This window comes from Colobus angolensis, unplaced genomic scaffold (genome assembly GCF_000951035.1).
Source record: "Colobus angolensis palliatus isolate OR3802 unplaced genomic scaffold, Cang.pa_1.0 Scaffold560, whole genome shotgun sequence".
NCBI classification, from domain to species: domain Eukaryota; kingdom Metazoa; phylum Chordata; class Mammalia; order Primates; family Cercopithecidae; genus Colobus; species Colobus angolensis.
Window position 1 is genome coordinate 49277 of NW_012119155.1, and position 22316 is coordinate 71592.

Here is a 22316-nt window from a genome sequence, read left to right on the forward strand (position 1 = left end):
CAAACGGCAGTCAACCCACCGTCAGCACTTCTGGAAGGAAAGGAGGAAGGTTTCCTTCTGCAGAAAGCTCCTTTTATGCTTTGTTTCTGAAACCAGGAAGGGTCAGCAGAGCCCAGTGCACCTGTGGTGCCTGAGTCACTATCTGTGCCCAGGATGTGTGTCTGACCACAGCTCCCACCCCCAACCCGGACTCGATGCTCCCTCCAGCTGGAGTCCTGGGCTCCTGACATGGCCTGGCCTGTTTGTCCTGCCCTGGCCGAGTATGGGAGGGCCTTACCTTGTATTCCCCTGGGTTCTCAGTCTTGACTTCCTCAATGTCTAGAAGGAGTGAGCACGCCCAGTCCCTCACCTGTGGAGGGAATTCCTCTGTAAACCCTGCGAGACAGAAACAGACAAAACACTTTAGTGAGACAACACAGGGCGACCCTGGGAGGATCAGAGCCTAAGGGTTCTGCAAGTCTCCAGCCTTCGGCTCCTCGGTTCCCAGGGAGAGGCAGGACTCCTCCGACAATTGAAAGTGTGGAGGAGCACTCTGACCTGGACCTTTTCCTTTTTTCGGGTCACCAGGACGCGTCCATACCCCTGAGCTAGGGGTGGCCCAGGTCCTGGTATTAGGTTTTCTCCCAGAAAGGTGATGCTTGCATGGATGGGCAAAAGCCTGGCAACCAGGTCTGGTGTCCTGTGGGTGAGGACAGGGTGCCACCCACTCGCTGAGAGGCAGACGGGTGTCAGGTCACGGCCATGGGCGCCTGTCTCCTGGCTCTGTAGAGAGCAGTCATGGGGGCCACTCCCTCCACCATGTTACCTTCTTGCTGTTCTTATATTTTGGCAGTCTCTAAGCATCTTCGGCCACTTGTCAGTGGTTTTATTTCCTGACCTCCTTGCTGTCTGTGAGCCAGGATGGAGTTAGCGGAGCTGTCTGGCCTCTCTGGTAGCGGCCCATGGATGCTGGGTCCTGGACTCCAGGAACGAGCCAGGAAAGGGCAAACCCTGGGAGGCTGAGACCCTCTGATAGAACGGGCACCAGTTGCTTGGCCCTCTGATGCCAGGAGTCAGCTTTCTCAGACCACAAAACCCTGTATTTTGGTTGTTTCCAAGCCTTCAGCTGGGATCCTGGAATAAGAAGGCAGTAAGGCAGTGACTTCTGAGCAAGACTGTGGTTCTTAGTTTGGGTTTTGGTTGAACCACCACGGAGACAGAATCTTGGGTTCAGGTGGAGCAGGAACTGCCATTTCTCCCAGTGACAGTGTGTCACTCCCAGTCACCACCACCTCGGCCCACAGGCCACCCCCTCTGCCTCACCCACCAGCGCTGGTTCCCTATCCCTGGGGCAGCCTCCAACGCAGTAGGCACAGGCTCTTATCTTCACCTCCAGGGCACTGACAGGAGCCAGCTTCCTCTCACTGTAAGGCAACTCAGACAGAGGTGAGAACATGCCTGGGCCAGGAGCCGTCCCCCTTCCTAAGGGGGGTTAGCGCTCCCATTCGCCCTAAGTCTCAGACCGGAGGAAGGCACAGGGAAGGAAGGCAAGGACTTCCCTGTGGAGCTGGGCACCTGGTCCTCGTGAGGCACCAGGACCCTGGAAAATGCAAGCTCGAGACTGGCCTGGAGGGGACCACTCGGGGCCCGCGAGGGGCCTCAGGCTGCACAATGGGAATGCTCCTCCTGGGCTAGAGGCGGCACCCTCTGTGGGAGCTGAGAAAGTCCAGTCCTGAGACAGGATGGGTGCTGCCTAGGGTGGATGGCCAAGCCCTGACTGACAGCAGTGCCTTGGGATTGAAGGCATCACCCACCATTGTCCAGGAAGCGTGGACTGAGAGCTGCCCAGTGCCCTGAGGACACACCTGGAGCCCTTCCCACCTGACAATCCCCACGGACCTTGCAGGGTCTGACCTCCTAGCGTGCACCTGCCTCTCCCTGCACGCTGGCCACTGACCCTGCCTGTTCCCCATCTTCCCCCATCCTGCCTGGCCTAGAGTCTGTGGCCCTCTCTCTGGCCACTCTGGCCTTTCTGTGACCCTCTTCCTGCCAGAGCCTAAGCATGAGACTCCCAGGTCTTTCTCTGGGCTGCCCAGCATGCTGGGGAGAAACCTGGGTTGACAAGGGTGACCAAGGACTCTGCAGGCAGTAGGGACTAGACCCACCACCCCACCTCCAGCCAAAGCTAGTCTCAGGGCAGTCAGCCTTCATCCCTCAGCCTCCTCCCAGCCACTGCAGCAGCTGGGACATGGGGTGCCTGGCTGTCCTACCTGTGCTGACTCAGCACCCCCATCCACCCTGCGTGCTGCTGACTGAGCTAGCAGGAACCAGAGTCTCTGGAGGGCCACGCAGAGCCTTGGGGACTGACCAAGTCCCCCCACTGAGGGGTCCCAGATGTGCCACTGTTCCTTGCCCACCCCATCTGTTGTCTTCCCAAGGCTGGCAGCTACACCCTGGGCTGGCTTGGTTGAGGTGCATCTCAGAAGTGACAGGTCTCAGGGGCTCACCCCGCCCCCCTCCACCAGGCTCCTCCCTCTCTCCATCCTGTGAGTCCTGAGGGGCCAGCTCCTGGCTGGGCTCCCCTTACCAGGCCCAGATCCCTTCCCAGCACCACTCCCGGGCCTTCAGTTGCACGCTCTGTTGCCCCCCTTGCCTCACCATGAGATGCCCAGGCCAGGCCCTACCCTTCTTCTCCCCCAGCCTCTCAGGGTCACAGCCATTGATGTCCCCATGCCCCTCCCTATAGGATACCTCAGTTGGGCCCCCTGAGCCCTCAGAGACCTGCTACACAATAGCCCACAGGCCAGGGGTCCCCTAGCCTGTGGCCACCACCTCCAGATCTCACCAGCACAGCCCCCAAGGGGACAGGGCCAGGCCCATAGGCTGTCCCCTCTTCTCCTGCTGATGTGAAGACCTAAGTGCTGAGAGCCCAGGGTTCAGACCCAGCCCCCTCTCTGTCCCACGCACTCTTCTGAGCTCCCTAGATGGGCCTCGAGGCTCTGCTCTAACCCCGACCACTGACTGGACCTGCAGGAGAGGCAGGGAGGAGCTCTGACCCTGGAGAGGAGGTTGGCCAGAGCCGGGGAGACATGTCCTGCCTCAGAGAATCTTTCTAAAAACAAAACCTGTCCCTGAGGTGAGACCGATGTGTCAGGGGACAGAGGACTCACCACACAATCCCGAGGCGATAGGTGAATTTCCAGATGTCAACATGCTTTTGCTCCATGTCCACTGCTGACCGAGCTCCCGTGCCTGTGACCCAGAGGGAGTCAGGGAGAGGGGGGCAAGATGAGACACTTGGGGTCCCAAGGGTATGGACAGCCTGTCCCGGCCCTGTGATCTTAGGGAGCCCAGGAGCCTTTGACCAGGCACAGTGAGGGAGACAAAGTCCCACCTCCCTCGAGGGAGCGGCCCCACCTGTACCTGCTCATACTTGTCAATAATGTCCCCTCACCCATGCACATGCAGGGTATCCATGACCTCATCCATCACCATCCCACAAGACCAAGTCATCCAATGGTTCTGCTGTACCCGATGCTCCAGAAAACACCCAAACCAGCCCTGCCACACCTCTAGACACCCTCCGGCCCGAGGAGCCCCATTCTACCACCCCTTCCAGGTGACAGGGGGCCAGACCCAGTGACCCCACCCCTTCCTCAGTCTCTGGAGTCCTTGCATCCCACCTGGGGTGGACTCCTTCCTGAGGACTTGAGCACAGGGAAACCTGGAAAGAGAGGCCTATTGTCCGCAAGTGCTCTTAGATCGAGACACACCTGCCCCAGCAGGGCAAACGGCATCCACCTGCCGAGCGTCAAGGGTTCACGTGAGCTGCTCTGGGCACCTGGAGGCAGATGGGGTCAGGACTGGACATCTGTATAGGATCAATTTCCATGAAGATGCCCAGTTTTCTGTAGGAAGCAAGATAACTGGTGACTGCTCCGTCCTACTCCAGTTCTCACACACTCTGGCCTGGGAAACCACTTCAGGAGCAATGCCAGCCAAGCCAGGAGGCTGTTTGGTTTGAGGAAAATGGTCTATTGCATCCAAAGCAGCCTCTGTGCTCATGGAGAGCCTATCTCAGGTGGAAGGATGGTGGACTGTACAATTCCCAGCTGTCAATACAGGAGGGGGCTTCAATTTCCCAGGTCACCAAGAAAGAACAAGAGAACTCTGGGGCTTTGGTCCCAGAGAACACCCAGGGGGACCATCCCCACAAGGAGTGCTTGGGGCGAAGGAAGGGCAACGCCTCCAGGGGATCAGACAGAGGAAGGGCTGCTCGGGGAAGGTCCCAGTCCCCAAGCCCCTTTGACCAGGAGGGACAGTCATCACCCTCCAGGCAGCCCTCCAGAGCTCCTTCATTTTCCACAACTGCCCAAGGGCAGAGGGCTCCCCAACCCACTCCTAGACGAAGGACCCCATGTGTCCAGTGGGGTCCACAGGGACCATCAGTGACCACACCTGAAGTCTGAATTCTTGGTGAGACCTCCTCCCACCTTTGTTTGTTTTTAAGAGGTGGATTCTCACTTTGTTGCCCAAGCTGGAGTGCAGTGGCAGGATAACAGCTCGCTGCAGCCTGGCCCTCCTATGCTCAAGTGATCCTTTCCCCTCAGTGTTCAGAACAGCTGGGATTACAGGCATGCATCACCATGTCCCACTGATTTTTTTTTTTTTTTTTGGTAGAGACAGGGTCACGTTATGTTGCCCTCACTGATCTCAAACTCCTGACCTCAAGTGATCTCCAGCTTCATTCTCCTAAAGTGTTGGGAGTATAGGCTTGAGCCACAATGCCTGGCCTGTACCTAAATTTTTTTCCCCGCAAATCAGAATTTCCACAAAATCATGTGTTTTATGCCTACATTTTTAAAAGTAAGACTTGCCGGGCACGGTGGCTCACGTCTGTAATCCCAGCACTTTGGGAGGCCGAGGCGGGCGGATCACGAGGTCAGGAGATCGAGACCATCCTGGCTAACACGGTGAAACCCCGTCTTTTCTAAAAATACAAAAAAATTAGCCGGGCGTGGTGGCAGGCACCTGTAGTCCCAGCTACTCAGGAGGCTGAGGCAGGAGAATGGCATGAACCCAGGAGGCAGAGCTTTCAGTGAGCCGAGATTGCGCCACTGCACTCCAGAATGGGTGACGGAGAGAGATTCCATCTCAAAAAAAAAACAACAAAAAAAGTAAGACCTCTGGCCAGGCACGGAGGCTCACACCTGTAATTCCAGCACTTTGGGAGGCTGAGGTGGGTGGGTCACTTGAGTTCAGGAGTTTGAGACCAGCCTGGGCAACATGGTAAAACCCTCTATTCTCTAAAAAAAGATACAAAAATTAGCTGGGTGTGGTGGCATGTGCCTGTAGTCCCACTGCTCCGGAGGCTGAGGCATAAGAATCGCTTGAACCCGGGAGGCAGAGGTTTCAGTGAACTGAGATTGTGCTACTGCACTCCAATCTGGGCAACACAGAGAGATCCTGTCTCAAAAAAAAAAGAAAAAAGAAAAGAAAAGTTTCCCACCAGAATGAAGATATACAGTTTATGTTGGAAAATCAGAGTAATCCACTGCATTACAAGAATGAAGGGAGAAACGTGATTTTTTTTTTTTTTTTTTTTTTTTTTTTTTGAGACAGGGTCTCCTTCTGTCACCCAAGCTGGAGTGCAGTGGGGTGATCTCAGCTTGCTGCCACCTCCACCTCCTGGGCTCAAGATTCTCCCACCTCAGCCTCCTGAGTAGCTGACGCTACAGGAATACACCACACCACCATACCTGGCTAATTTTTGTATTTTTTTGTAGAGACAGGGTCTCCATGTTGCCCAGGCTGCTCTCTAACTCCTGGGCTCAAGCTATCTGCCTACCTTGGCTTCCCAAAGTGCTGGGATTATAGGTGTGAGCCACCACACCCAACTGATAAAGCACATTTATTAGTTTATAGTTTATACTTTAAAACAAAGATGATAACAGCCCTTTCCCAAAACAAACCTCCTTCTCTCCTGGGGACTAGGCTGCCTTTGTAAGACTAACAAATTAGCCACAAGATTAGAAATTACGATTTAGGAGTCATGCAGCTGGAGGCTACAAGATTCTGCCCCTCTCAAATTGCTCCTGGGAATTACATCCCTATTGTAAAACCTAAGATCAGTGCTTGAGAGGTTTGCACTTGATGGATCAACTGGCACCACCCAGATTGATAAACTGACTCATCTGACTTTGTGGCTCTTACCCAGGAACTGACTCAGCTCAAGAAGACAGCTTCGACTCCCTGTGATTTCATGTCTGACCCAAGCAATCAGCACTCCCCACTCACTGGCCTTCCCCACCACCTACCAAATTATCCTTCCAAACTCTGATCCCGGAATGCTGATGGATCATGCAAATAGAGACTGATTGGAGTATAACTGTGGTCTCTCCTACAGCCAGCTCTGCATGAATTACTCTTTCTCTATTGCAATTCCGCTGTCTCAATAAATCGGCTCTGTCTAGGCCGTGGACAAGGTGAACCTGTTTGGCAGTTACAGGGGCACCCCTGCTTCCCTGAGGTGTCCACCACAGAGTGCAGAATGCAGGTGTATGGGCCTTTCTGGTAGCTGCCTGTGGTTTGGCCAAGCCCTGCCTCCCCCATGTCTCCCTGGGTTTCCATCCTGTCTCCACTTGCATTTAGGGGTGGCTGCTGCTCTGGGAACGTTAGAATCCAGAAGAGAGATGGAGCCACATTAGTTTTTTCAGGTATCATTCTGAATGTTTGTATCCAAGTGAATCCCCGTTACTCATTGTGGTATTGCCTTTCTAAGTAATTACCTCTGTGCCTGCTATAGAACTTCTCACAAAAGAGGGACAGCAGCCCTGGGCACTACCGTGGGCATTAGGTCCTGTGTTTGATGTGCTCTTGTGATTTTACTTTGTTAGAACCAAATATTTACATGATGGGTTTGGGAATCTCTCTTCTTTTGGCTCCCAATCCAATATGAAATTCAGGAAACCAGTTTGTGACAAACTGCATCTGGCCACTAAGGGAGCCACTGGATGACCCCAACACATTCACACCAGTGAATGAAAAATTGTCTGCATTTCAGAGAAGATAAATGGGCTTTCCCTCTTCAGATGCTTGAAGGGAGGGCTTTGAACCGAGTGGAATGTGACCTCCCTCCAGCCCCGGGGCCCTCGGTGGACCTGGGCTGCCTGTCAGGCACTGGAACCTCCCTGGATGTTCCCTCCTGCACCAGCACCACTGCAACGTAGAGACCCAAGTGTGATTTATTTTGGCTTGATGTGTATGCTTTTCATTGCGTAAAACTACTGTTCTTTTGACAATTCAGAAGACTGTTTTGTTTACTATAACTTTGAAAACAAAAATTGTAACAAAAACATTCCTATGACTGTGCTGTGGTTGGAGACTTTATTACCAACATATTTACACCTTCCTTTTCCCTCTCATTTTCAGGAGCTGTTTCAGGACTCCTCCTCCACCCCTAATAACTTGAGTCTTTCTCATGTCATAATAAAGCTACATTTTCTTCTGAAAACTGGCAGGTTCTCCCTTCCTAACACAGACAACCGAGGAGAGGGTGGCAGGAGGGAGAAGAGTAGCCAGGGCACACCGGCCTGCATGGGGGTGTCCCTGGTCGGAGTCAGTGGCCAGAGCTGCAGCCTGCCTTTGTGCCCAAAGTCTTGTCTGGGTGTCAGGAAAGCCACACACTCACATTTCACCCCTTTCCGTGACCGGCTCGCTGTTCGATGACCCTCGTTCCTTCTTTTTTGAGCAGCAAGGTGTCATCTAGGACTGTCCTTGGGTGTGCACGAAAGTCATCTGAGGCCCTTGACGTGCAGGAATCCTTGCCAGCTTTGGATTGCAAGACCCAGGCTATGGTATAGCAATGTGCATTTTGTAGCAAGCTCCCTGCTTGATTGGAGAGCCATAAATAGAAAGAAATACTATAATCAGTGGAAAGAAGATGTGCACAGCTATTCAAGAGCATGATTCTGTGACATTATCACGAGGTCGGGGTGGACCTCTATGACGTCCTCTCCCAGCAGCCCTGCATACTTCCTCAGTGGGTCAGGAGTCTCCTACTTGGCCTCATCTTCGATTCTGAAGCCTCTGAGTTCTGAGTAGTTCTTACCCCTCCTTTTTCAGATGACTCTGTGGCAAACCTTTGTTTGATTCTCTTTACATGAAGACACCAAAAACACCAGAGAATGCCCCAGGGTTTCAGACTTAGCCCTGTCTCTTCATATTAAATAGAACTACTGTTGTGTTCCCCTGGGGGAAGCTTCACTCTGCCTGGGTCCTCAGACCTTCCAACCAGCGAAACTCCATTTCTCCAGGACAGGCATAGGAAAACTCTGTGACTGAGACGTTCCGTGCAATACTGAACATCGTCCACTTTTACACCCTCACTTTCAGAACTACACCTTCTGGCTTTCGGAGTGTCAGCACCATATGCTGGTTTCCAGTGGAAAGCGTAACATTTATCTTGTAAAACCACCACTTCAGGGTAACTGAGCGATCCTAAGCCCAGTTGCTTCCGGGTGGCGGCTGATGTAGTGAGAACAGTTAGTTCCCTGATCAGGGGCCACGGCTGCATGTCCCTCAGTGTGAATAGGGTACCCTGGTCATAAGCAATGCCCTGTGGGCTGCTGTGATGTCAACAGGCAGGGCCAGCAAGTCTGTGTCCAAGTAGGGGCTCCCTGCAGTGAAGGCCGATCTCAGCCGTCTCCACAGTGTGGGCAGCCTGCCCACAGGTGGCCAACCAGTCCTCCTGGGAAACAGTGCCAGCCCAGGGATCGACCAAGTCTGTCATCAGCAGATGGGGCACTCGGCAGTGGTGTCGGCCCGGTCAGCCTGGTCAGGGCACAAGCAGGATGCTGAGCCTCTTGTGTCTCATTCCTGTCTGATGGCCACTTTGTGGGCCCATCCAGCAATCGTGGTGGCTGGGGAAAGGAGCTGACTCCATCCACCTGGCGTGCCGTTTTCCCCACCTCAGGATCAAGAGCATCCACTGCAGCAATTCTCTTTGGTGGGAACATGGGAATGTAGATGAAACTATCTTCACAGTCTGAGCTGCTGAGGCAATGACTGCAGGGCGCCCCCACCCTCTGGGAAGCTGGGCTGGAAGGCGCTTGGCAGTGGTGCCTGCTGTGGCTGCGACAGGGGCTAGGCTGCAGGACAAGGCTTCCAGGAGGGGGGTGGTGAGGCAGGCAGGGCTGCGAAGTCTCTGGGTGCCATGTTGGCATAGCGGACTAGGGCACTCGGGGTCCTGGTGGGCCAGTCTCCGGGGTGCAGACTACCTGCACTCCAGCGATGAGGCCGGGAAGAGGCAGCAGTGTTCACAGCTGTTGACCCCCTTGAGCCAGCCCCCCACATCCTCATCACTGCACGGACTCAGCGTCTCTGGCCTGGCTTGCCCAGGTTCTCTGATGTTAATCCTTACAGCATCAGGGCTTGCAGTGCTCTGGTCCCCTGCGTGGTCACCTGGAGGCCTGCGGTGCCCCTCTCCTCCTAGGACTTGGGTTGAAGCCAGGTCCCTCTGGACCTGGGACTTGGGCCCTGGAGGAGGGACTGTGACCCACAGGTGGGGTCAGGGGCCCCAGGGCACGCTGCTGGCTGGCTGGGGCTGTGGGAACCCCATGCTCAGCCTTCCCTCCTGAGGCCTTGATGGGACCAAGTCCCCCATTGAATGGGATTTCTCAAGGCCCACAAGCCAAAAATATAAAATAAAAATAAAATAGCAGTAAAAACCAAGGTCCAGCAGCCATCTGGGGCTGTAAGGCAGCTGGGCGGGTACAGTCTGGGCTCCTTCCATTCCAAGTTCTTCTTCTACCGAGGGGAGTCACAGGCAGGTGCCACCTTGCTGCTGGGGTGTCTCTTGACCTGCCTCTTCTCTGTTACAAGCCAGGGCAGGGCCTGGTGTCAGGGTCCCAGTGGGCTCGCTGGGTGGGGTCCGTCTTTTTGTTCCAAGGCTGTCCACAGAAGATGGAGAAGTGACAGAGTCCCAGAAGCTGTGTTCAAAATGGCAGCATAGGAAACACAGACTCCTGACATGCGGGTCTGTGTGGAGTTATGGGATAGCATTCCCGGACAAGTGTTAGTGTAATACAAAGCCTGACTTCACCGGGGGACAGGCTGCCCTCATCTTGAGTTTCTGGGCCCCTCAAAGAGTGGCTTGCTGCCCTGGGTTCTGGGGAAGCCCCTTGTGCTGCTGGGCCTCAGCCTCGGCCTTGGGGACAGTCCTATCCGGCCAGACTGGGGGAGGACAGGGCTTTTGTTCCGGGGGACTGATGGCATGAGCTCCTGGAGCTGAGCTGGTGGGGTGGGGAGGGCCAGTCTGTCCCCCTCACAGAGGGGTCCAGTGCCAGGGGTCACCCTCGAGGACCCGCGCTCCATCTTGGCAGAAAAAAAGAAACATCTTCACTGAGCCCGTTGGGTCCCTTCAGGGTGGGCCCCACAGACCTGGGCCTCTGGAGTCCTCAGGGTCCCTGTGTGACCCCCTGGCCTGACACTGAGGATGCCCTTGCAGGCTGCTGATCCCAGGGCGAAGGCTGTGTGCAGCCTGGGGTGGGGGAGCTTTCAGAGAACCTCAGGTCACTCCCAGAATGGCCCCCTGGGTTCAGGCTGGCTCAGGGCTTCCTGCCTCACACCCTCACCTCAGGGCTGTTCGGCAGCCCTGACTCAGAACTCAGGTGAAAGAAACCTTCACTGTCACCTAGCACCTTGCATGGGGGCCTGTCTCCACAGTAGGTGAGAAGTGAATGACCACAGCTTCCCCTCTGCCCTCCAGTCCATCCACCCCATGCCAGGGCTAGACCAATCCCACGCCCGGCTGAACTCTTGGTTGTGTCTCTGGGTCAGGGCTTCCCTCATCCCCTCTGCCCAAATCCTCTCTGGGTCAGGGACACTGATTCTCTTGTCCCCCTGGCTTGTTGTCTTGACACCCTTGGAGGGGCACTCAGGAGTGAGGGGCCCTTGCTGCTCTCTGAGGTTGCTTGGAGGTGGGAGTAGGGGCTTCCACAGCTGGGTCTGACTGCCCCAGTGTCCCTCAGGGCCCTTTGAGGGGGTGAGGGGGACAATGTGGAAAGTGGGGGAGGGATTGGGGGATTCTGCCCACAGCCCCTGCCTGTCCACACAGCATGTCCAGCACACACACACGTGCTCAGCGCCTGCCCTGACGACCGGCAGACCCATTTGACTTTCTTAGAGTAGAGGAGGAAGAAGAGGTGCAGGAGGAAGGCCAAGTAGGAAGGCTGGTGGGATCAGGGCATTCCCCACCATTGACTGCCCCAGAGGGTGACTCGGGAGGGGACCCGGTGCTGGGGCTCACCTAGGGGTGGCAGGTCCCAGTGTTTGCTTGTGAGTTCCTTCATGGAGGTTTGAAGGTTCCTGAGGACCATGTTGTCCTCCAGGGCCCAGCTCTGAGACAGTCGCTCCTGAAACTCCCAGATGGTGCTCCAGGAAAGCTTCATGAGGTACCCTAGGGACAGGGTGGGCATCAGGCCAGGAAGGTTCCCTGTGGGGGATCTGTGCCTGCTCTCCATTTCCACCAGGCCCACCTCCCACTGGGTGGTGCCTGGTCCTTCTTGGCCACCCCAGGGTCCAGCTGTGCACAGGAGGCCACAGCTGGGGAAGGCTGGGCAGGGAAGTGCTTACCACACTCCTAACTTTCATCTGGGTCATGTGGGAGTGGACTCAGTGTCATCATGCCTTGCCCAGCCCACCAGGCCAGACCCCCCAACACGGATGGAGCAGGCAGTGTAAGGACACTTCCCTCAGGCCAGCGGGCTCTGTCCCATGTGTTCCCCCAAGCACCCTCGGGCACACGGGACTTACTCCTGTGTATTTTGAATGATGCATGCGCCATGGCCGTCAGTACCCGCTTGCCCTCCAAGATGAGCACATCCCACAGTCTCAGGGTGAGCCCAAAGGATTTCTGTGGGGACAGCAGGTGTGGGAGGACCTGGCCTTTCCAAGCTGGAGCTGGTGGCCTGAGCAGGGCCCACTGGGGTTTCAGTCCCCTGGAGTGCTGGAGACCCCTCTCCATGGGATGAGATCCCCCATAAAACTGAGTCAGACAAGGTTCTGTAGATCCTCATGGGGGGCTCATCTCAGCAGCACTGTGGCTTCTGGAAGGAGGGACTTCCTGAGGATTTGGGGCTTCCCGGGGCCCTCCCAAGTTGGGTCCTGCCCCAGTCTGTCCACGAGGCTGGGCCTGAGCCCTGGCCTCTGCCATGGGATGCCCCCTCTTAGGCAGAGCCTGGCTTGTGAGCCCTGCAGGAATCTGCCTGTGCCTTCTGCAAGCTGGGGGTGAACCAGTTCCTGGAGGAGCTGGACCCCTGGGCTGAGGGACCCAGGCACTGCATCCCTGGGCTGGCGTCTCCCTGTGCCTCCTTACCCTACCAATGAAACACCAGAGGAGCCTCATCAACGTGGAACCCTCAGTGCACAGCCCTTCCTTGCCCTGAAGGGAGGAGCAGAAGTGCTCAGGGCCCCCTGGGCTACCCTGAAGTCCTCCCACTTTCAGTCCCCTCTGCAGACTCTTCTCCGAGGAGCAGAACCCAGGGCAGTGGCCAGGGGTCCCCCAACCCCTGCCCCATACCCAGAAGCCCGATGGACACACTTCCCTCAGCCCTGCTCAGCCAGAGCTTGGCCCTGGTCCCAGCACCTCTGCCTCCCTCAGGGCAGGAAAAAGAAACCCAACTCCGAACCCACGGAGAATCCCCATCCCAGGTCCGGCTGTGGCTGGGACTTGGCCTCTTGTCAGCTCCATGAGGGACTCGAGCTGCCCCTGGCTCTTGGGACCCAGGGCCTCTGGAGAGGAGCCAAGTGTGTCATCCACTCACCAGGTGACTCATGATCTTCGGGAAGGACTTGTGCAACACCTGCTCCTGGTGTGATAGGAGCCTCCGGAGCCAGGCAGTATTCGGACTGTAGAATACTGAGAAGCCCCCGACCCATCACCCCATCAGAGTCCACTCCCAAGAGCTGGGTAGTGGCAGAGGACCCTGGGCCCTGAGGCCTCCCTGCCTCCTATCTGGTGACCCTGTGACACGGTCTCAGCCCTGGCTGGAGGTGGTGCCCAGTGGCATCCTGGGCTGAGGTGCCAGGAGAGCAGGCCTGCCTTTGATGCTATGAGGCAGGACAGAGGCAGGCAGGTGCCAGCGGTGAAAATGGGGTGGGTGCTGAGGGCTATGTGGCCATCTACTGGATGTGATGTCAGGCTGGGGGACATGGGATGCATGGGGGACATTGCCATCTGGGCTTCATCGGCCCATTTGTGGGCAGGGAAGGTGTCTGGGAGCGCAGCCAGCTGGGAGGCAGGAAGACACTCAGGGAGGTGAGCAGTGCCTGCACAAAGTTGGGTCTGGCTTTGGGGAACAAAGGGCAGCCAGAGGGAAGTATCAATGCCCTCTGCTGTTGGGGGTGAAAGGCATCTGACTTGAGGTAAGAGCATCCCTGTCTTGAACCAGGCTGCTGTGGGACCCTCAGCAGGGACATCCCAGAGGCCCCAAACAAGCTGGGATGCAAGTAAGACACCTTGCCTGGAAATTGGGCTCATTAGCCAGGGTGGCCGGCCCCTGGCATGGCTGTGTAAGGCCTCGGGGGCAGCTGTCCACCTACCCTGCAGGGAGTGCCTCTCACCAGCAAGCAGCTGGGCCAGCACCAAGAAAGCATCTTCCTCCAGCAGATACAGGAGGAGGGTGGTGGTGACGTGGCTCAGGTGCCTGTGGTAGCCCACCTCCTGCAAGAGCCAGAGTCACCGTGGAAGGATGTCACCTGGGAGGGCTGAGACCACCTGGGAGGACTCATGTCACCAGAGATGGCAGAAGTCCTCAGGGACACCTGCCACAGGCCCCCGGGATTTGGGGTGCAGCCTCTGCACTTCTCCCCTGGCACTGGGCATGAGGACTCAACAGGTCATGCATGACTCAGTTGACAAGGAGCCTGGGGGTACTCCTGCAGCGAGCGTCCAAGCTCACATGGCCTGAAAGAGCACAGGCAAGGAGTGTTCATGCCCCCTCCCCTGGGCCAGGCTGGGGAGGCCACTGTGCCAGGCCCAGAGCAGCACCTGTGAACTCACCTGCCACGAGGGCAGGCAGTGGGGCACTGACCACCACACAAAAGGTCCTGCAACCATCCAAGGGCTGCCTGCCAGGCACAGGAGGGCAGCTGGGTCCAGACTCCATGTGGGCAGCCCATGGAGTTGGCTCAACCAATCCCCTGCCTAGAATGGTCTGGAAAGTGGGGGTGGAGCAGGAGCAGCCACCTGGGTGACACCCTCCCTGTCTGCTGCACTCCTTTGAAGTTCAGGGAAAGGGAAAATTGGATCACTGCCTGGTTTCTGGTGAAGAAAAGGCTTCCTCAGGATGCAAACTCATTTCATGACAAGAGCCTGACCCATCAGGCACCTCAGCAACTTGTCAAACCTGTCTCCTGTGAGGACCATCTGCATGTGACCCTGCCAAGCTCCTGGGCTTTGGGGCAACACCAGGGGAAGGTCATTTCTTCATTTGAGACATGGTGGTCAGGTTCAGATGACACCAGGAGTCTGGGCGTCAACCATTTTCTGTCTCAGTTTGACCCCTTGCGCCGCCCCCTTGCTTGGGTGTCCACGCCAGCAGTGAGCTTGAGTCCTGCCTACTACGTGCTGGTGGGTCACGAACACTGAATTTTCAAGAAGTGCTGACACCCCCGAGAGACACCCATGCCTGTGAATATGGGCACAGGGCCCAGGAATATCGCTGCCCAGGAATATTCACAGGGTTATATGCAGAATAGGCCATGAGGATGTCACATAATTCCTGCTGCCTAGAAAAGAGGGAAAAAAGGGTTTTGTTTTGTGTGGATGCCGTCAGTTTCATTTTGTCTACAAACCCTGACAACAAACACAATTCTGGGATAAGATGATCCCCCAAATAAGCAGTGAGCTCTTCAGGACACCTGAGTTTTTAGAAGTTTTTTCAGTAAAATCCACATTCTTTGCAATGCAAATATCACAGGTGCACATTTGGATCAGTGATTATTTTGACTCTGGTTGATTTTTTCTTCCCCCTTTCCTTGGTTTGCACACACGGAAGTCTAGTCTTTGGGACGTGCAGTTCCATGGTTCTGAACCAATGTGCAGACCCTTCTGTCCACCACTGCAGCCCCTCAGAGTGGCTCCTTCATCCTCCAAGTCCCCAGCGTGTCCCCTTTGCAGCTGACCTCTCCCGGCTCCGTCGGCGCCTGACCATCCTGACCAATTATTCTCTGTCTCTATGCTTTGCCCTTTCCCAGAATGGCTGATAAATTGGAATCCTGTGGTGGTAGCCTGTTGGGTCTGGCTTCTTTCCCTCAGCAACACACATCTAAGACCACCCATGTTCCTGCAGGCATCAGGGGTTCATTCCTTTTCCTCACTGAGTTATCTTTGTCTGAAGAGTGGAACCCCCTTTCTCCCCAGTACCCCTGTTGAAGATCATCTCAGTGGCCTCCGGGTGTGAGTGACAATCAATCAAGCAGTGAATGTGGCATGTGGGTTTTATTTGCACGTCAGTTTTCAAACCATTGTGGTCAATATCTGTGACACTTTGGGGATGTGTGGTATGAGGCCACTGAGCTTTATGAGCCACGGCCCATCTGACTTTCAAAGTGCCCTGTTGTGTGCCCGCCAGTCATGGATGAGCGTTTTCAGGGCCCCGCATCCTCCCTGGTATTTTGGGCTGTCAGTGTTGCCTGGGAAGGCTCCCAAGCCCCGTCATCCTGCTGCCTTCCCATGGGTCCCTACCCTGGCTCATTGTGGGGCATGGAGAGCACTTTTCACCATCTGCATGATTTTTTTTGTTTTTGTTTTGTTTTGTTTTGTTTTTGCTGCCTCCCATCTCCTTGGGAGCCACCTGGGTTCTGTCCCCACATGTCCCAGCCCAGCCCAGGGCTTACAGCCCGGGAGGTGCTCAGTCTATAATGCTGGCTGCTGTCTGGGCCAGGAGAGCCCTTGGCAGCTCTGTCACTTTTCCTGGGTGACCATGGCCTCTGCCCTGGGGAAGCCCTCATCCCTCTGGATCACCCCCATCTTCCCTAGTACCTCTGCAGCCCCCATAGGCCTTACCTGACTCCGAATCATTCTCTAAACATCACATGGTTCTGCAGGGTGTGGCTGACATCTACCTTGATGCAGTGGGTGATCCCGGAGGGCCTCTTGCCCTTCTCCTTCATGACCCATAGGGCAGGGCTGCGAGGAGGAAGCAGCCTCAGAACAGACAAAAGACTCCCTGCCCCTAACGGCAGTCATCCCACAGTCAGCACTTCTGGAAGGAAAAGGTTTCCTTCTGCAGAAAGCTCCTTTTTGCCTTGTTTCTGAAGCCAAGGAGGGTCAGCAGAGCCCAGTGCACCTGTGGTGCCTGAGTTACCATATGTGCCCAGCATGTGAGTCTGACCACCACCCCCATCCCCAACCTGGGCTCGACGTTCCCTCCAGCTGGAGTCCTGGGCTTCTGACATGGCCAGGCCTGTTTGTCCTGCCCTGGCTGAGTATGGGAGAGCTGTACCTTGTCTTCCCCTGGGTTCTCAGCCTTCACTTTGTCAATGTCTAGCAGGAGTGACCACACCCAGCCCCGTACCACCAGGGGAATGCCTTTGTACACATTTTGAGACAGCTAAAGACGAAAGAACACTCCAGTGAGACAGGACACGGGACGACTCAGGGAGGAAAGCTGGCGAACAGGCCTGTTGTCCTATGGTGAGGATGGGGTGCCACACACCCACTGACACAGAGGCAGACGGTGCCAGGTCACAGCCATGGGTGCCTGTCTCCCAGTTCTGCAGAGAGCAGTCAGGGGGGCCACTCCCTCCACATGTTACCTTCTTGCTGCTCCCATATTTTGTCCAGTCTCCAAGCATCTTCAGCCACTTGTCACTGCGTTTTATTTCCTGCCATCTTTGCTGTCAAATGAGCCATGATGGAGTTAGCGGAGCTGCCAGGCCTCTGACAATGGCCCATGGATGCTGGGTCCAGGGCTTTGGGGCCCTGAAGGGACCCAACCTGAAGGAGCCAGGAAAGGGAAGACCCCAGGGGCTGAGACCCTCTGAACTAACTGGAGCTGGGGGTCTGGACTGGTGATGCCAGGACACGCCATCCTCAAGGCACAGATGCCCTGAGTGTTAGCTGGGTCCCCGCCTTCAACTGGGGACTTGGTACAAACAGGCAGTGGACTCTGAGTCAGGATTGCAGTTCTTGGTTTGGGTTTTGGTCAAAGCTTCATGGGAACAGAGTCCAGCCAGAAAGGCCCCCCTCCCAGTGACAGCCATGGCCCACTCACCACTGCCCAGGCCCACCGGCCACCACCTCTGCCTCACCGACCACCCCTGATTCCCTATCCTTGGAGCGGCCTCCCACACAGCAGGCACAGTCTCTTACCTTCACCTCCAGGGCACTGACGGGGGCAGCTCCATCTCACTGTAGGGCAACCCAGGCAGAGATGAGGACCTGCCCAGGGCAAGAGCCATCCCCATCGCTGAGAGGGCCCCAGGGAAGGACCAGTTCAACCCTATTCACCCTAAGTCTCAGCCCGGGACAAGGCACAGACAAGGAAAGCAAGGGCCTCCCTGTGGAGCTGACACCTGCGAGGCACCAGGACCCTGGAGAAGAGGGAGCTCTAGGCTGGCTTGGAGGGAGCCACTTGGGACCTGCGGGGTGCCTCAGGCTGCACAATGGGGCTGCGCCTCCTCGGCAGGAGGTGGCACCCTCTGTGGGAGCTGAGAAAGTCCAGTCCTGAGATGGGATGGGTGCTGCCCGGTGGGGTGGCTGAGCCCTGACTGACAGCAGTGCCTCGGGAGTGACCACATCACCCACCAGAGTCCAGGGAGCCTGGCCTGAGCGCTGCCTGGTGCCCTGAGGACACACCTGGAGCCCATCCCATCCGACACTCCCCATGGGCCTTGCTGGGTCTGACCTCCCAGCGTGCACCTGCCTCTGCCTGCGCCCTGGCCGCTGACCCTGCCTGTTCCCTTCTTCTCTCATCCGGCCCGACCCAGAGACTGTGACCCTCCCTCTGGCCACCCTGGCCCTTCTTTGACCCTTTTCCTGTCAGAGCTGAATGAGACTTCCCTCCCTGATCCATCCACACCTCTGCCTTGGCCACTCTCTCACTGGGGTGCCCAGTGCTGCTGGGGAGAAGCCTTGGGTGACAGGGGTGACCAAGGGCCCTGCAGGCAGTGGGGATGGCCCTACCACCCCGCGTCAAGCCTCAACCAGCTCTCAGGGCAGTCGGCCTTCAGCCCTCAGCCTCCTCCCAGCCACTGCAAAAACCAGGACATGGGGTGCCTAACTGTCCTCCCCCTACTGTCCTGCCTGCCCCTACTCCACCTCCCCCATTCCTCCTCTGCAGTGCTGACTGAGCCGGTGGGAAGCAGAGTCTCTGGAGGGCCACACAGAGCCTTGGGGACTGACCAAGTGCCCCCACTCAGGGATCCCAGGTGGACCATACTTCCCTGCCCACCCCACCTGCCATGGGATTCTTTGGGGGATGTAGGTATGCAAAATAATGTTGGGGGTGCAGGGTGAATATTTCAATGTACATTATCATGTATTATCTTACTGTGTAAAAGCTTCTAAGAAGAGTTAAGTAACTTAAGATTTGCATGCTACTCAAAAGATAGCTTTAAATGCTAATAAAAAATGGATGCAAATGAAAAGTCTCTCTTGCTGTGGTCCAGGGAATCTTTCTTTCAGAGAGACTTGCAGCTTTGAGCTGGAGCTGCCCTCTCCTTCCTGTCCACTGCACACCCCCACAACACACACACATGTACATACACACATATGCATGCACACACCTGCACATACACACACACTGTGCATCATGCCCTCAGTAAGGAGGCATGGAAGTGAATGTGTGTCTGTAAGGAAATGAAGACAGCTCAAGCCCCTGGTTCCCTGGGGATTTGCACAGACGCCCTCCCTGCAGACCATTCTTTGGTCTCTTTCTCTCTCTTAGTGAAAGAGAAAAGCAGAGCCTCAGCAGGTACCTGGCTGCTTAGCACTCAACCCAAGGTCACAAGCTTCCTCAGGAGCCTGGTGAGATGGGGGCACCACAGAGCCTCCCAAACCAAGGGGGCAGCGTTCAGTGGAGCCTTGAGCTGAGGAAGGTGATAGGCGGGACATCTCTGTTCATTAGACACAACCACAATGCAGTGAGGAAGGGCAGCCGCCAAAAGTTTTATTCTCCAGGAGGAGGGGCTCTCGGGGGCTGTAAGCAGGAGGCACAAGGACTTTATTGCACATGTGGTTAGGTGATGACGACCTACAGATGCACTGGGAACTGGGACCCAGATGTGCCACTACCTCCTGCTCTGTCTCTCTCTTCCTCTCTGCCTCCTCTGTCTTTCTCTTCATCTCTCTTTTTTTCTCTCTCTCTCTCTCCATCTCTTTCCCTCCTCCTCTTCCTCCTTGCCCCTGTTCCGGCACCTAGGACCCTCTCTTGGGTGTGTTCGCACACAATGCCAAGGCTGCCATCTATCAGGGCACCCTCACAGGGCGCCTCCACCTTCCATCACCCATGGGGTTGAGGGTCCCAGGTATGACTGCGCTCTCCTGGGTGGGCATGCTGTGCTTGGGGAGGCAGAAGCTGCAGGTCTCCACTGCCTTAGGTGACGTGCCCACAGGGCTGCCGGCTTTCATCTCGTGATCTGCAGAGGTGAGAGTGGAGGGTGTGGGCCAGGCCTGGCCCTGCACTGGGGTAGGGGTGACGGTGTGGGCAGCCATACTCTCCCCTGACCCAGGAACTAAGGGCAATCACCAGGCTAGGATCACCAGGGGGACCCAAGAGGGTGTCAGTGTCCCTCACTTGCTTACCAGAACCTGTGCTGGGGCAGGGGTGGGCAGGCAAATCTTGGCTCTCACTTCTGCCCAGCCCCAAGCCTGCCATGCCCACCAAAGAGACACCTCCTCCAGGGCTTAGCCCTGATGGCCCTGCCTCCTGAAAACCCCTAGCTCAGGCAAGCCCGAAGGCCGGCACCCCACACCCACACTCCTGGGTGCCACTCTCCTGGGTATCTGCCTGCCAGGATGTCTTAAACTGATTTTATCAAGCTACAGCAAATAACAGGGACGAGCCCCGGGCCTGAATAACAGGGATGAGCCCCGGGCTTAGAAGCAGTGGCAGTGACAGGACTGAGGGATGGCCCGAGGCTTATCACCCAAGCAGCAAGAAGGGTGAGGACCCCAGTTTCATGTACTCACCCTGGGAAGACTTGGCCGGAATTTGATAGGGCCTTGAGCAGGGCTGGCAGGAGCAGGGACCCCCGCACTTCTTGAGGAAGCAGGCCACCATCATCAGGAAGCAGCAGAGGACGGCACACAGGCAGAGCCCCAGCTCTGTAGACCAGAGCCAGCTGATCCACACTCAGCTTCAGCCCCGGGAGAGCTGCAAGACAGCGTGAGACCCCTCTCTGCGGTGCCTTCTCTTCTTCCCCTCCTTAGGCTCAAGCAATCCACATGGCCCAAACCCACCCTGCTGTGAGCCTGTCTGGCTCCTGGAGAGGCTGGGCTCCTTTCCTGACCCTAAGGCTGGCTGGGATGCTCTCTGGGTCCTAGAGGAAGTTGATCCATTTCCCCATCCTGGTGGCAACTTCCCAAGGCTTCGAAGCTGGACAATGTGAGCGGGTCCAGGATTAATAAGTCCAGGATTAATCTGTTACAAAGCTGATGAATCTCTCACTGGCCCTGGGTTTTGAACTCACATTGCAAGCAGAAGGCTCACCTTGCTGTTGCCAGAGAGTGGACTCATTCCACAGTGGGGGTCACCCACGCTTGCAGCAGATGCTTAAGATCTGAGCACTGGAGATACAGGTCCTAGAAAGACAGAGAGACTTCCTGTATGGAACTTACCGTCTGGGGGAGCCGACCACCTGACCATTCCATGGGGAAATAGACAGTCACAGCAGGACAATACCCTGCAGGAGAGGTGCACAGAACCCTGGCAGCTCATCCTGGGGAAGGTGCTCTAGTCTGGGAAAAGGCTTCTCAGAGAAAGGGGTCTGTTTAATTTTTACTTTTTCATCATAGGAAGAGCACACTGTTTAAGTGTTCAGCTTGATGAACTTTTACCCATGGGTGCACTCAGGCTCAGCCCCCAGACAAATCTGGACGAAGACCAAGTTCATGCCTAGCCCCTAGAGGGCTCTTTTCTCCCCTCCCATCCAGTATATCCCCCCAGAAGTAACCACTCTTTTCAGCCCTCTTGCTGTAGATTAATTCTGCTTCTTTTTGCCTTCTATAGACGCATGCAGAAGGTGCTCTTTTGAGTCCGGCTTCTTCACTCAACAATGACATCTGTGAGATCCTCTTACATTGTTGTATGTGGTCGGAGGTCATTTTTTTCATTGCTGTGTAGTATTTCATTGCATAAATACACTGTCATTTGTTGATGTGTTCTGTTTATGGATATGTAGGTTGTACTAGAGAGTGATAGTTTTGACTGAGTAGAAGTTGCCTTGCTATGCAGACACAGAGAGGATAGGGAGGAACATTTGAGAAGGCAGGAACAACATTCACAAAGGCCTTTGGCAGGAGGGAGCCTGCCTGGGGCCCTGAAGGCTGGTGTGGCTTCCTGGTACCCCACTTCTAGGTCACTGTGTTCTGAGCACCTGTTGCCCTGGCCTGGTGTGTGGCTCTCCACACCCATTCCCACCACCTCCTCCTGTGCCTTCCTGACCTGCAGGGGCTGGGAAGCTGAAGGGCAGTGATGTAGCCACAGAAGAAACATGTGGAACCACTGGCAGCTGGGGGCGGTGAGAAATGGAATCCCCTTAGGCCCTTTGTAGGAAGTAGGGCCCTGTCAACACCTTGATTGCAGATTTCTCACCTCTAGAACTGCGAGAAAAATAATTTCTATTGTTTTAAGCCACCAAGTTTTTGGTCATTTGTCATAGATCCACAGGAAACTCATATGTGTCTCACATATTAGTAAGCAGCATGATATTCTGGATCTACTAGAATGGCCTTGCAGTGAGTTCAGACAAGAATTACTAAAGGCAACTGGTGAAATCCTTTTGCCATCAAGGATTTGGCATCAGAGTTTCCAAGAATTATGTGTGCAAGTTGACATGCTGGTACTTTAGCTAATCTGGGTGTCAAAACAGAATGCCATACACTAGGTAGCATAGAAAATTGATTTCTCACAGTTCTGGAGATGATAAAATCCAAGGTCAGATGTTCAGCAGATTCTGTGTCTGCAGAGGGCCGGCTTCCTGGTTCATAGACAGCCATCTTTTTACTGTGTCCTTACATGACAGAAGGGATGAGGGAGCTCTCTGCAGTCCCTTTGATAGGGGCACCAATTCCATTCATGAGGTCCCTGCCTTCATGAACTTAATCACCT

At 55.6% G+C, this 22316-nt stretch overlaps 1 protein-coding gene and 2 pseudogenes across 1 annotated transcript; all 3 read right to left on the reverse strand.

Moving 5' to 3' along the window:
• LOC105525869 overlaps window positions 1-14147 on the reverse strand; it is a 14828-nt pseudogene extending 681 nt beyond the window's left edge.
• Window positions 14148-14633: 486 nt separating this feature from the next.
• LOC105525870 (TBC1 domain family member 28-like) lies at window positions 14634-17872 on the reverse strand. Its single transcript, XM_011961650.1, is given in 6 exon segments — window positions 14634-14769; window positions 16049-16159; window positions 16489-16595; window positions 16801-16881; window positions 17357-17372; window positions 17760-17872. Coding segments are annotated over 6 exon segments (564 nt in total).
• Window positions 17873-19453: 1581 nt separating this feature from the next.
• LOC105525871 lies at window positions 19454-21620 on the reverse strand (annotated as a pseudogene).
• Window positions 21621-22316: the final 696 nt, after the last annotated feature.